Below are 15,000 nucleotides of genomic sequence, written 5' to 3'. Positions count from 1 at the left end.
GGGAAGAGAAGGGCTCGCTCTGCTTTGTATCATCCCTGAGCGCGAGAGCCGTTCTGCGACAAAATCACTCGCAGTTCCGCCGTAAATCACACGTTTATGACACGTGTTCATGAGCGTTCACTTCCTCAGCCAAGACTCTGCTTTTTTTTTATCGGGCTGAGAAAAGCGGATCCAGCCTCTGATGAAGGACAGAACTCTCACAGAACTCTCGCAGAACTTTCACAGAACTCTCGCAGAACTCACAAAGAACTCTCACAGAACTCACACAGAACTCTCGCAGAACTCTCGCAGAACTCCTGCGGAACTTTCACAGAACTCTCTCAGAACTCACCAAGACTCACACAGAACTCACACAGAACTTTCACAGAACTCTTGCAGAACTTTCACAGAACTCTCGCAGAACTCACGCAGAACTCTCGCAGAACTTTCACAGAACTCACACAGCACTCACACTGAACTCACACAGAACTTTCAGAGAACTTTCACAGAACTCACGCAGAATTTCACAGAACTCCTGCGGAACTTTCACAGAATTCACACAGCACTCACACTGAACTCACACAGCACTCACACTGAACTCACACAGCACTCACACTGAACTCTCACAGAACTCACACAGAACTCTCGCAGAACTCACCAAGACTCACACAGAACTCGTGCAGAACTTTCACAGAACTCTCGCAGAACTCACTCAGAACTCTCGCAGAACTCACTCAGAACTCACACAGAACTCACACAGAACTCTCGCAGAACTCACACAGAACTCACACAGAACTCACACAGAACTCTCGCAGAACTCACTCAGAACTCTCGCAGAACTCACTCAGAACTCACACAGAACTCACACTGAACTCTCGCAGAACTCACTCAGAACTCTCGCAGAACTCACACTGAACTCACTCAGAACTCACACTGAACTCTCGCAGAAGTCAAACAGAACTCACACAGAACTCACTCCGAACTCTCGCAGAACTCACACAGAACTTTCACAGAACTCTCACAGAACTCACTCAGAACTCACACAGAACTTTCACAGAACTCTCACAGAACTCACTCAGAACTCACACTGAACTCTCACAGAACTCTCACATTTTTACTCTTTCACATTTTCACTCTTTCTCTCCGTCTCTGTGTGAACCACTCTTCCGTTCAGAGTAAGAGAGAGTTGGATGAAGGGAACTCACTGCATCCACGGAATTTCCTCTCTTCTTTTTTTTTCTCAGTGTAAAAGATTTATTAGAGTGAATTTTGGAGGCTGAAACACGGCGGGACTCTCGCACTCTCGCACGCTGCCAGCTCGCGCTCTCGCTTTCAGAGCTGAAGAGCGTCTTTCTCTGAGCGATCATCGCCGCCAGCGCAAGATGAGACGTCTAGTGCCATTAGCTAATTAATCCAGCGCACGGCGTGCGAGGCGACTTTTCCCCATGAACAAGAACCGTAAGCCGATCCGTCCGGACCGAGCCGAGCCACCGGTACCGGCAACACATCCCGGACCGGACTGCTCCACGTAACACTGTTTCACTGAACACCACCGTTAATTATTCACTCCTTATTATTAGCTGTGCTTGAGCCTGTCAGCAAGCCATTACTATGGAAACCGCGACACCTAGCTAATGTTTTTACTTTCTGTTTTTATTCATTCTTTTAAGTTTTTCTCAGTTTTGTTTTCTCTTCTTATTTCTGGGACTCATTAAATCATCTCTTCCTGTTGTTTTTGATTTATATTTATTTATTTATTTGGACGCTGAAGTGGACGCTTAAGTGGACACTGAAAGTGTTTCATTATTTGTAAATTAATAAAATGAAAAAGTGTTTCATTAGACCCTTTTTTTTAAAAAAAAATTTCTGATCTCTCCAGCTTGCTGCTAATTCCCACGTGAAAGTCGAGGCTGCGCCGGTTCTAGACGTGTAACGCGGGCCACATGTGAGGGGTGTGTTAGCGCGTCTCATCGGGAGACTGACGTCTTGGCTCCGTGTCGGGAATCTCGCAAATGCCTGGTGCTTGTTTTTCCTTGTTGAAAGACGTCAGGCCAAGATTCTGTCGAGCTGTTAAACTTTTCTAGTCAATCAGTTCCCTAATGTGATCCAGTCGCGCTTCTCTTCCCTCTTATTCTCTCCGCTCACGTTTTTCTTATCACATCACTCTCTCTTTCTTTAGCTAATATCTCTCTACTCATGGTGAGAATCTTTGCTTGTAGATCATTATTATTATTATTATTATTATTATTATTATTATTATTATTATTTCATTTTCATGCTGGATAACCCGTGCTGAAACACGTCCCTGTTCTGCGCATATTCTGCGCTAATGCTAATCGTATTAGCGATGGAATGCAGTGTTAGGAATGGCTAATTTCCCTCGTGTCTGTGTCCGAATGGTGAGCGTTGTAACGGAGACCAGGAGGCTACGATGCTCTCACTCTGTGTCATAACTGTCCAATTTCCAAGCTTTAATTGCTTTAACCTCGAGAAAAAAAAGTGAGCCGTATCGGTTTACTAATACGGCCGGACTGGGCCTCACCATTTCAAAAGGTTTTAAATCTAGATTCCCGGCGGAGAGCCGCATGTGCTGAGAGAGTTCCTCACTCGCTAAAGACCCTCATTTAGCCCCGTCTGACACCGGAGGGACAAACGGACACGTCTCGTTCTGCTGAGTTAATAATGGACTCTAACAGGGCGACGTCGCGGCTCGTTATGTCAATATTTACACTAATACCTACTAATAAACTTTACGCTAATAACTGCTAGCGTTGCACGTTAGCATCACTTTTTGACATCTATATTATGAACATTTTATAACTCACTAAGATCTCTCATCATGTTCTTCTACGGGATTCTTAATTCTGATTGGACAGAAGGTTTCAGCTCCAGCGGTAATGCGGCTGAAAGTAAAGGTTATTTGTAATTGAGGTTTCCATGGCAACAGCTCCTTCACAGGGACGTGTTTGGTGGAACATGTCACACTTGTGGAAGGAGTCTCCAGTGTCGTTCTGAGGATCCAGTGTAGATGAAATGGAAGCGAGAAAGTGATGTGTGTGTGTGTGTGAGAGACTTGCAGCTTCCAATCCACTTGCTTCTTTTCAGGCACGCCTCATGTACTTCTGCTATAATAATAATAATAATAATAATAATAATAATAATAATAATAATAATAATACACCAGCTCTGTAAAACTCTGCTATTAAAGGTGCAGTCTGTAACTCGTTCCGCCCCCCACTGGCTATAAACCAAACTAATTTAATAAATAACTAACATCTCATTAAATTGACCCCGCCCCCATTGTTAATACATATTTGAACGAGGTGGAGCTAAACAGCTTTTTGTCCGGATTTGGGCGGAGTCTGTTACAATTTACAGCCAGTGTTGTGATTTTAGTAAATGATGGCACCGTCTGCATCACATCCAGCCTTCATCACATCAACATTCATCACACAAACACAAAGTCGGTTATGTTCTGAGTTTGGTAGCTTAAGAAGTGTGTGTGTCAGTGAGAGTTTGTCATCACTACTGTCATGATAGTCATTAATGTTATGTTAGTGTTATCATCACTGTCATATTAATAGTCATCACAGTCATATTAGTCATCATCACTATCATATTAATTGTCATCACAGTCATGTTAGTCGTCATCAATGTCATATTACTCATCACTATCATATTAGTCGTCATCACTGCCATATTAGTCATCACTGTCATATTAGTCATCACTGTAATATTAGTCGTCATCACTGTCATATTAGTCATCACTGTCATATTAATTGCCATCACAGTCATGTTAGTCGTCATCAATGTCATATTACTCATCACTGTAATATTAGTCGTCATCACTGTCATATTAGTCATCACTGTCATGTTAGTCATCAACACTGCCATATTAGTCATCACTGTCATATTAGTCGTCATCATTGTCATATTAATTGTCATTACTGTCGTGTTAGTCGTCATCAATGTCATATTACTCATCACTGTAATATTAGTCATCACTGTCATATTAGTCATCATCACTGTCATATTAGTCGTCATCACTGTCGTATTAGTCGTCATCACTATCATTAGTCGTGATCACTGTCATATTAGTCATCATCACTGTCATGTTAGTCATCATCACTGTCATGTTAGTCGTCATCACTGTCATATTAGTCGTCATCACTGTCATGTTAGTCATCATCACTGTCATATTAGTCGTCATCACTGTCATGTTAGTCGTTGTCACTGTCATATTAATCATCATCACTGTCATATTAGTCATCATCACTGTCATGTTAGTCATCACTGTCATTTTAGTCATCACTGTCATTTTAGTTGTCATCACTGTCATATTAGTCATCATCACTGTCATATTAGTCATCACTGTCATTTTAGTCGTCATCACTGTCATGTTAGTCGTCATCACTGTCATTTTAGTCATCATCACTGTCATGTTAGTCATCACTGTCATATTAGTCATCATCACTGTCATATTAGTCATCATCACTGTCATGTTAGTCATCACTGTCATTTTAGTCGTCATCACTGTCATGTTAGTCGTCATCACTGTCATTTTAGTCGTCATCACTGTCATTTTAGTCATCATCACTGTCATATTAGTCATCATCACTGTCATATTAGTCATCATCACTGTCATGTTAGTCATCATCACTGTCATATTAGTCATCATCACTGTCATATTAGTCATCATCACTGTCATATTAGTCATCATCACTGTCATGTTAGTCATCATCACTGTCATGTTAGTCATCACTGTCATTTTAGTCATCACTGTCATTTTAGTTGTCATCACTGTCATGTTAGTCGTCATCACTGTCATTTTAGTCATCACTGTCATTTTAGTCATCATCACTGTCATATTAGTCATCATCACTGTCATGTTAGTCATCACTGTCATTTTAGTCGTCATCACTGTCATGTTAGTCGTCATCACTGTCATATTAGTCGTGATCACTGTCATATTAGTCATCATCACTGTCATATTAGTCGTCATCACTGTCATGTTAGTCATCATCACTGTCATATTAGTCATCATCACTGTCATATTAGTCGTGATCACTGTCATAATAGTCATCATCATTGTCATATTAGTCATCATCACTGTCATATTAGTCATCATCACTATCATTAGTCGTGATCACTGTCATATAAGTCATCATCACTGTCATATTAGTCGTGATCACTGTCATATAAGTCATCATCACTGTCATATTAGTCATCATCACTATCATTAGTCATCATCACTGTCATATTAGTCATCATCACTATCATTAGTCATCATCACTGTCATATAAGTCATCATCACTGTCATATTAGTCGTGATCACTGTCATATAAGTCATCATCACTGTCATGTTAGTCATCATCACTGTCATGTTAGTCATCACTGTCATTTTAGTCATCATCACTGTCATATTAGTCATCATCACTGTCATATTAGTCATCATCACTGTCATATTAGTCGTCATCACTGTCATATTAGTCATCATCACTGTCATATTAGTCATCATCACTGTCATGTTAGTCGTGATCACTGTCATATTAGTCATCATCACTGTCATATTAGTCATCATCACTGTCATATTAGTCATCATCACTGTCATAGTCATCATCACTGTCATATTAGTCATCATCACTGTCATATTAGTCATCATCACTGTCATATTAGTCGTGATCACTGTCATATTAGTCATCATCACTGTCATATTAGTCATCATCACTGTCATATTAGTCGTGATCACTGTCATATTAGTCATCATCACTGTCATAGTCATCATCACTGTCATATTAGTCATCATCACTGTCATGTTAGTCGTCACTGTCATATTAGTCGTGATCACTGTCATAGTTGTCATCACTGTCATGTTAGTCGTCATCACTGTCATGTTAGTTGTCATCACTATCATATTAGTCGTGATCACTGTCATATTAGTTGTCATCACTGTCATGTTAGTCGTCATCACTATCATATTAGTCGTGATCACTGTCATATTAGTCATCATCACTGTCATGTTAGTCGTCATCACTGTCATATTAGTCATCATCACTGTCATGTTAGTCGTCATCACTGTCATATTAGTCATCACTGTCATGTTAGTCGTCACTGTCATATTAGTCGTGATCACTGTCATAGTTGTCATCACTGTCATGTTAGTCGTCATCACTGTCATGTTAGTCGTCATCACTATCATATTAGTCGTGATCACTGTCATATTAGTCGTGATCACTGTCATATTAGTCGTGATCACTGTCATATTAGTCATCATCACTGTCATGTTAGTCGTCATCACTGTCATGTTAGTCATCACTGTCATGTTAGTCGTCATCACTATCATATTAGTCGTGATCACTGTCATATTAGTTGTCATCACTGTCATTTTAGTCATCATCACTGTCATATTAGTCGTGATCACTGTCATATTAGTCGTCATCACTGTCATGTTAGTCATCACTGTCATTTTAGTCGTCATCACTGTCATGTTAGTCGTCATCACTGTCATATTAGTCATCATCACTGTCATGTTAGTCGTCATCACTGTCATATTAGTCGTGATCACTGTCATATTAGTCGTCATCACTGTCATGTTAGTCGTCATTACTGTCATATTAGTCGTGATCACTGTCATTAGTCGTCATCACTGTCATATTAGTCATCATTACTGTCATATTAGTCGTCATTACTGTCATATTAGTCGTCATTACTGTCATATTAGTCGTGATCACTGTCATTAGTCGTCATCACTGTCATGTTAATCATCATCACTGTCATATTAGTCGTGATCACTGTCATGTTAGTCATCATCACTGTCATATTAGTCGTCATCACTCTCATGTTAGTCGTCATCACTGTCATATTAGTTGTCATCACTGTCATATTAGTCATCATCACTGTCATATTAGTCATCATCACTGTCATGTTGGTCATCATCATCATGATGTCATTGTCACTTTTATGTTATTCATTGCCAGAGTCTTTGTTTTTCTCACCATCATGTTTAGTAGAGCAGTTTGTAAAAGCCATCAGCCCTGTTTGTTTGTTTTCTTTTTTGTTTGTTTGTTTGTTTGTTGCAGTTGTTTTTTATAGAATCTACAGAACCATAGAACTCATAGAGTAGTAGATATAAGAGGTACTGATGCATCATGGGATGCAGGATGCCATGTATCGCGTGATGTGATGTTAATCTTTAATGTTTTTTTCTTTTCTCTAAATGCTAAATGTGTAAATCAGAGTCAGAGCTGATGAGTCAGACTCATAGTGAGTCATTTGGAGTCATATGTAATGATATTTAGTTGCAGATGCAGGGGTGGGATCCGGTCACGCTGTATTTAACACACAGCTGGAAAAGTGAATGTAGGATTGTTGAGAAAGCTTTTCAGTGACGCGTGGGCGATCTTCTGCGCTCACCAGCCTCGCACTCACGTTACCGCTAAAGCAAACAAGTGCATGGTGAGAAACTCCAGCTCTGATCCTTCATGAATATGAGACCGTAGGCTGTGGAATTAAATGACACAGCAGGGCCTCGTTATCCATCTCACTTTCCCTCGGCAGATCGGCCCAGGAATTGCTCAAGCCGGTTCTGTTTTAGCTGTATGAAGATGTCCAAGTCAGCAGTTATGCTTCTGTTAAGCTCTCATGAGCTTGTGGGGTCGAATCCCACCGCGATTACCCAGCCACTGCTGGGCATTTGATCAAGATATAAAAAGGAAATTTGTTTAATATTGGATTTGATTAATGACCAGAGAGAGATCAGACACATGATACAGAGGGAAAAATCAGACGGAACAGCTAAGCATATATAAAATTGGAATGCTAATGGAGCTAACAGAAGCTAACAGCGTGACTCCTCCCTCAGTGGACCATATTGCAGTTCCTGTTTTTGACCACTAGGTGAAATAATGACTCAATGGAGCTGAATGAGGCAGTGAGTCATTAATATTTCACAGGAAGCGTAAATGTATGGAGTTGTGAAGGAAGACTTTATGAAGATTAACGGCTGAAATAAGCAACTCATCACTGACACTGAGGACGAGTTCTCTCTCTCTCTCTCCCTCTCTTTCTGTTTCTCTCATTGTCTCTCTCTCTCTCTCCTCATGTTCCCTAAGTCAGTAGATAATTAATGCTGTGTCCGCACCCTCTCTCTCTTTCCCTCTCTCTTCTTCTCTCATTAGACGTTAGAGCCGCTCAGATGAGATGATGGCGTGATGGACTTTACGTCCCATCTGTCATCAGCCCCAGAACCTCGGCAGTAGACAGATCCAGTGACTCGGCGCTCGTCCTCTCAGCTCCCTGTGACTCCTGCAGAAAGCGTGTGAGGATAAAGTGACCACTTTTAAGACTAGAGAGAAGTAGTAGAGGTTTAGGTCCTACTTATGGTCCTGGTTCTGGTCCTGGTCCTACTTTTGGTACTGGTCCTGGTCCTGCTCCTGCTCTTGGTTCTGGATTTGGTCTCAGTCCTAGTCCTGATCCTGGCCCTGCTTCTGGTCTCACTTTTGTTTCTGGCTCTAGTCCTGGTTCTGCTTCTGGTCCTGGGTCTACTCCTGGTCCTGGGTCTTCTGGGGAACTCAAATGCACTAAAAATGAAGCAGTGTGTTTTCTATCTTTGTGAGATCACTTTACCAAACATAAAAACTCTCCTTGGTCCCACTGGGCAGCTTTGGAGCCGAGGTTCCTCCGAGCGCCGCATGTGAATCCTTCTGAAATAAAAAGGAAACAGAAAAAATGGAGTGTTTGCGAGTTAGAGTTTTTTCTCTCGCACATTTCTCTGCTCTGGGAACAATTTCAATCCGACGCTAGCGTCAGTGTTAAGGTTAGAGTTAGTGACCATCACGTATCTGTGGCTGATGAGTGCACGAGATTCTTGATTTAGTCTTCACAGGTCACTTCCTGTTGCGCTTCTCTCCAGACCTAGGTCTCGGAGACAGACGCTGCCAGGAGTTCTGGGAAATTTATTTTTTTTGTTAGACTTCGAATCTTTCTCTTGCATCTGGACGGCAGGTTTGTTCACATCACGTTAACGTGCGTTAATCAAGTTCTGATCTCGAGTATTGAAATTTCAAGGGAAAGTCAGAGAGATGAAGAAATAAACCAAGAATTTTCAAATAAATGAAAGAACCGGCTCAGGAATTTCTGGTCTGGTTTCCGAGCGTGTGATAAACAGGGCAGCGGAGCCAGGTTTCGGGGCTTTAATTGAAATTAGGCTCGCGATTTGCAGCAGATGAAGCTGGCTGTTAAGAGCGCTGACGTTCTGGATGTGGAACCGATACGTGTAAACGATGTAATGGGAATGTTTCAGGGCAAGCTGGCTTTAATTTAGTGCCCTGACGAAGCGCATGAGGAAACCTGTCTCCCCTTAGCTGTCTCGCTGAATCATATGGATATAATTTCATCCATTTGCGCCGCTCCGCTCTGCGTCTCGCTCTAGGGCATTTGGAACACGGCCGATTAAAGTCACATGTTCCTCTTGGGTCCGGTCTTCTGTGAAAAATCCTCACACTTGTCACTCGGCAGCTGCAGGAACGTCGATTTTTCTAAGCATTTCTATGGAGTGCTGATCAGCGAGACACGTTACAACACGCTCCGTGTCGGACAAGGCCCGGAATTCTGTGCCCCAGGAAGCACCTCAAACTTGTGAGGAACTCGTTAGAAGTCTGTTCGCGCTTTGGCTTTAAATAATTACGCGTAATAACAGATTTAATGTTCCTCACTGCCCCGGGGTTTCAGCAGCAATCACAAAAAACCTGCAGAAGGTTCTGAGGGTAATGTGGGACTGTGTGGGAACCGCCCACACTTTACACGTAAAGCCAGTGTGTGCAGCTCGCTAGGCCACTAGACTGCCAGTATTTTAGTTTTATTCTGTTACAACAAAGACTCACAAATGGGTTCTTCGGTTCTTTCCTCTAGAGGAACCCTCAAACGTTTTACAAAGACCCTGAAAAACATTTAAGCATGGTTTAAAGGTTTAAACATTTTAAGGTTCTGTATAGAGTTTTGTTCTCTGAACAGTTCCCAGGCAGAACCCTTTTAAAAGTATAAGAACCCTTAATTATACAGTGAACTTTTAAAGAACCCTTGAATAAAATATACAACAGATTGTACCATGCTTAGAAAAAGGGTTTTTAAGTCAGGTTTAAATCAGGTTCCATCAATCATCCTGATGACAACTGTTAAATGTTCTGTGTAGAACCCGACAGCAGTGTGCTCTAATCCTCAGCGCTCAGTTCACATGTCTGTCTACTGGACCTCTAGTGCACTAGGTAGGCTGTAAGAGGTGTCTTTTATTCCCTTTGTAGTGCACATTTGAGTGGATCAGGAACCTTCCTCACTGTTGAGTTTATGTCTTGTGTCACGTCGCCCCCTCTGTAGTGTCCTACAGTGCACTGTGTAGTGTGTCTCAGTGTCTGGACCTAGGCGCCCTTCCCTCCTCCCCTCGCTGGTGTTTGTTCTAGGTGCTGTGATATTTTATACAGCATGTTATTTTTCCACTCAGTGTCCATGCTGAGCCCATCAGGGCATCTCTCAGCCGGTCGTGTCTCATTTCCGCTCTACGACTCGGTGCCTTCGCCACCGTTAATAAGCTCGGACCCGACTGTCACGCCGAATGTTTGCTGAAGGCCGTGAGGGCCGAGCGAGAAGGGAGCGACGCCAGATACGCCTCTCATTCGTCCACTTGGAAAGGTCACGGCCGCGCTCACTGCCTTCTTGGGCTCTCGGAGACAGAAGATAAACACGGCGAGGGATTTTACTGTGATTAACGCCAGATAAATGTTTTTTCATAACACCACGGCCGTGCAGGAAATCTCAGACAGCTCCCTACTGGACAGCTAGTGCACTACCTAGGGTGGACGAGACCTTATTCCTGTGGACATTAATTGGTGTTTAAGTAGCACTAAATGTCAAATGGATGTCTATGTGTGCTTCAAGTCCATTCCCCCTACAGTATACACTGAAGACACTACATAGGGCTCCTATTTAGTGCACTAGAATTCAGTATCCAAATGTTTTGGGAACACTTTCTTCAAATTAAATGTAATCCATAAAACATTTATAACATTTATAATACAGGTGGCTAGCTCGAGAGTTAGCATCAACATTGGCTAAGGTAACTAGCTCATGTTAGCATGATAACTTAAGAAGTAGCGGATTATCTTAGCTTAGCAGTGTTTAGTGCTAAGCGCTACATCAAGCAGAAGATGTTAAAAGATGATGTCACATGATCATTGATGAAGGTTGTCATTGGATGGTTGATGGTATCTAAGGCTCCACCCCCATGACTGAGAGACACCTAGAAATATTAATTGGACCTGTAGAGTAATGAAGTAACTAGTAGCCAGGTTAGCTATGGTTGTTATAGTTCTATAGCTAAGCTGTTAGCCTCAGTCCTAAGCAGCTATTTTGAAGTTGCCTAGCAACAGCGTTTCCACGACAATAACCGCTTGAATGTGTGTATCGTGTGCGTTAATGTAATTGATACAAACAGAAACAAGACGTAGACTCTAGCATTTGGGATCTCACACACACACACACATACGCACACACACACACACAGGCAAGGTCACTCAATCTGCCTTGTATGTGTGTGTGTGTGTGTGTGTGTGTATAGAGTTTCAGTGTGTATTGAATGGCTGTGTCTCAATAGCGAGTGAGTGGATGAGAAATAGAGAGCTCTCTCTCCTTCAGTGAAAACAGAGCCGAGCTCCTACGCTCTGATTGGTGCGCTGAGGGGACGAGGGGGCGGAGCTTGGGGATAGAGTGTCCACTAAGTGATTGGACAGGAAGCTCCTAATACACTGCATTGTGTGTGTTCAGAGGAGACAGTGTGTGTGTATGTTTGTGTGTGTGCGAGTGTGTGTGTGTGTGTGTGCGTGTATTGATGTCCAGCTGCTGTGACTACTTTAAGTCCCATTACAGAGATGAAGTGGAGATACGTTACACACACACACACACACACACACACACACACACACACACTGGGGTTAAATGTTTAAGATGTTAAGGTCATGACCGTACACGGAAAGGCCTGTGTGTGTCCCTGTGTGTGTGTGTGTGTGTGCCTGTGTGTGTCCCTGTGTGTGTGTGTGTGTGTGTGTGCCTGTGTGTGCCTGTGTGTGTCCCTGTGTGTGTGTGTGTGTGTGCCTGTGTGTGTCCCTGTGTGTGTGTGTGTGTGTGTGTGTGTGCCTGTGTGTGTCCCTGTGTGTGTGTGTGTGTGTGCCTGTGTGTGTCCCTGTGTGTGTGTGTGTGCCTGTGTGTGTCCCTGTGTGTGTGTGTGTGTGTGCCTGTGTGTGTGTGTGTGCCTGTGTGTGTGTGTATTAAGTAAGTTAACAAAACTGTTAAGTGCACTAACAAACTGTTTCTTCCCATCTTACACTCTCTCTCTTTCTCTTTCTCTTTCTCTCTCTCTCTCTCTCTCTCTCTCTATTTGTCTTGTCCTTTTCTGTCTCACTTTCTTTTTTCCCACTTTCCATTTCTCTTTTCCTGTCCATCGATTTCTTTCTTTCTTTCTTTCTTTCTTTCTTTCTTTCTTTCTTTCTTTCTTTCTTTCTTTCTTTCTTTCTTTCTTTTTACTTCTACTTCTATATCCTTTTTAATGTGTCTCACTCCATTTGTCATCTTCTTCTGTTTGTCTTGTCCACTTCCTTTCTCCATTTCTTTCTTTCTTTCTTTCTTTCTTTCTTTCTTTCTTTCTTTCTTTCTTTCTTTCTTTCTTTCTTTCTTTCTTTCTGGTTGTCCTTCAATATCTTTCTTTCTTTCTTTCTTTCTTTCTTTCTTTCTTTCTTTCTTTCTTTCTTTCTTTCTTTCTTTCTTTCTTTCTTTCTTTCTTTCTTTCTTTCTTTCTTTCTTTTCCACCTCATTCATTCTTTTTAACTTCTCTCTCTCTCTCTCTCTTTCTCTCTGCAGTTTGAGGGCTGTAATAAAGCGTTCTCTCGTCTGGAGAACCTGAAGATCCACTTGCGCAGTCACACAGGTGAGAAGCCGTACCTGTGTCAGCACCCAGGCTGCCAGAAAGCCTTCAGCAACTCCAGCGACCGAGCCAAGCACCAGCGCACACACCTCGACACCGTAAGCCCTGCATGCATGTGCATATGTGTGTGTGTGTGTGTCTTCCTTCATGACCACAGATTGCAGTGTGAGGGATGGATGGAGTGAGGAGGTTCATTAGAGTCTGGAGTTTTTTTGCTGTAGATGAGACGGAGCTCATGGACTTGGCTGATTAGCCGTAGCAGCGTAGTGGCATAGCAGCATAGCAGTCCAGCACTGTCTCCATCCCTCCATCCACCCCCCCCTCTTTCTCTCACTCTTTCTCTCTCTCTTACTCTCTCTCTCTGTCCTTTTGTGTGTTCTATGCTAACGGTGCATGCGCTCTAACGGTGTGTGTCAGCGGTTCCTCCTCGTTCCACACCAAGGACGTCGCTAACGTACGCTTAAACTCAATAACTTCATCTCATCAGCTCGAGTCACCATCTCCAGCCGAGACGCTTCAGCATGCCGACTCTCGCTCTTCACCTCTAGAAAGCGTGAGCTAAACTGAAAGACGTCAGATTTATTAATGTCCAAATTTTGTAGCGATTCCGTGACTAATCCGCTAACTGCTGCTGTAGTTTTTTCTTTTTCTTTTTTTTAAAGAGGAGGAATTACAGCACCGATACAAAGCTCTGACACTGGAGACTCCTTTCATAAAAATCTTTTTAATTGATGAAAGTTGTTAAAGTTTTAAAAACTAAAATCTTCTTCTTCTTCTTTTTCTTTTTTCTTCCTCTTCCTCTCTCTTCTCTCTGTATCTTCTCAGCTGAAAGGTAGGTTACTCCGCTTCCTTTTTCCACTTAAGCTTTATTCCTGATTTCTTCTCACGATCAGAATGAAGATGTTGTGCTGTGATTCATTTGTGTTGTGATTCATTTGTGTTATGATTCTGATTCTGATTCATTAAGCCGTGAAACTCCTGATGATGTTTGTGGCTCTGAATGTCATCAATAAAAAGAGTTTGTTTTTGTTTATTTTGTGTGAAACATGTGTTTAGTTGTGATGTGGTTGTGTTGTAGAAGCCGTACGCGTGTCAGATCCCTGGCTGCACCAAGCGCTACACAGACCCCAGCTCCCTGCGCAAACATGTCAAGATCCACTCTGCCAAAGAGCAGCAGGTTCGTCGGAAGGTAAGAGTTGAGAGGAGGAAGGTCAGCGTTAAACACACAGTTGATCGACTCTAACACTGAGTGGTCAGTGTAGCCAGTTAGCTAATGTACAGTGACCTAAACTCTTCTGATTGGTGGATCTGTTACTCCAGATTAGCCCCGCCCACTTCACATCAAACAGAGAGGCATTCTGGGAAAGACACTTAATGTAGAAAGTCTCCAGTACTTTCAATAAATCAATCAAAGAAATTAATGAATCAATAAAAATCTTGAATGTTGAATGAAATGTATTGATTTGTTAGTGTTAATGTTTTATTACAGCTTCATTAGTGTTTTATTAATGCTTCATTACAGCTTTTTTACAGCCTCATTGGGGCTTTATGATTGCTTTATTCTTGCTTCATAGGTCTTGTATTGGTGCTTTATTAAGGCTTTATTAATGCTTCATTAGTGCTTTATTAAGGCTTTATTAATGCTTTATTACGGCTTCATTAGTGCTTTATTACTGCTTTGTTAGTGCTATAATAGTGCTTTATTAGTGTTTGATTAGTGCTTTATTAAAGCTTCATTAGTATGTCATTATTGCATCATTGATCTAAACATTAAGCTGGATTAATTAATCCTGTCCCTGTGCTATAACTGTGTTATAAGCACTTCATTAGTGTGTTATAACGTCATTATCATGTTGTGTTTCATGGTTTTCAGTTGCTTTTTATTTAGACTTGTTTTTGGAAATGATTTCCTCCTCCATAGATCAGTGACTGTTTTAAACACACACACACACACACACACACACACACACTGTAGTGCACATTCCTCATTAAAGCACATCAGCGCACACAGAAAGGCCTCATTGTTGCGCGTGGCTAAGTGGCGTCTGGATGAT

General features: G+C 42.0%; 1 protein-coding gene across 2 annotated transcripts in view; it reads left to right on the top strand.

Annotated features, from left to right (window-relative positions):
- The window catches only part of LOC131353136 (zinc finger protein GLIS1), a 118,096-nt gene that overhangs the window by 56,359 nt on the left and 46,737 nt on the right, over window positions 1-15,000 (top strand). For both annotated transcript variants that reach the window (XM_058389900.1, XM_058389901.1), the window contains exons 5-6: window positions 12,883-13,044; window positions 14,025-14,135. In XM_058389900.1, coding sequence (XP_058245883.1) covers window positions 12,883-13,044; window positions 14,025-14,135 — 273 coding nt within the window. The remainder of the gene's footprint in view (window positions 1-12,882; window positions 13,045-14,024; window positions 14,136-15,000) is intronic.

Source organism: Hemibagrus wyckioides, linkage group LG05 (genome assembly GCF_019097595.1).
Source record: "Hemibagrus wyckioides isolate EC202008001 linkage group LG05, SWU_Hwy_1.0, whole genome shotgun sequence".
NCBI classification, from domain to species: Eukaryota; Metazoa; Chordata; class Actinopteri; order Siluriformes; family Bagridae; genus Hemibagrus; species Hemibagrus wyckioides.
The sequence above is the reverse complement of the archived record's forward strand: the minus strand, read 5'-3'. Positions and strand labels throughout refer to the sequence as shown.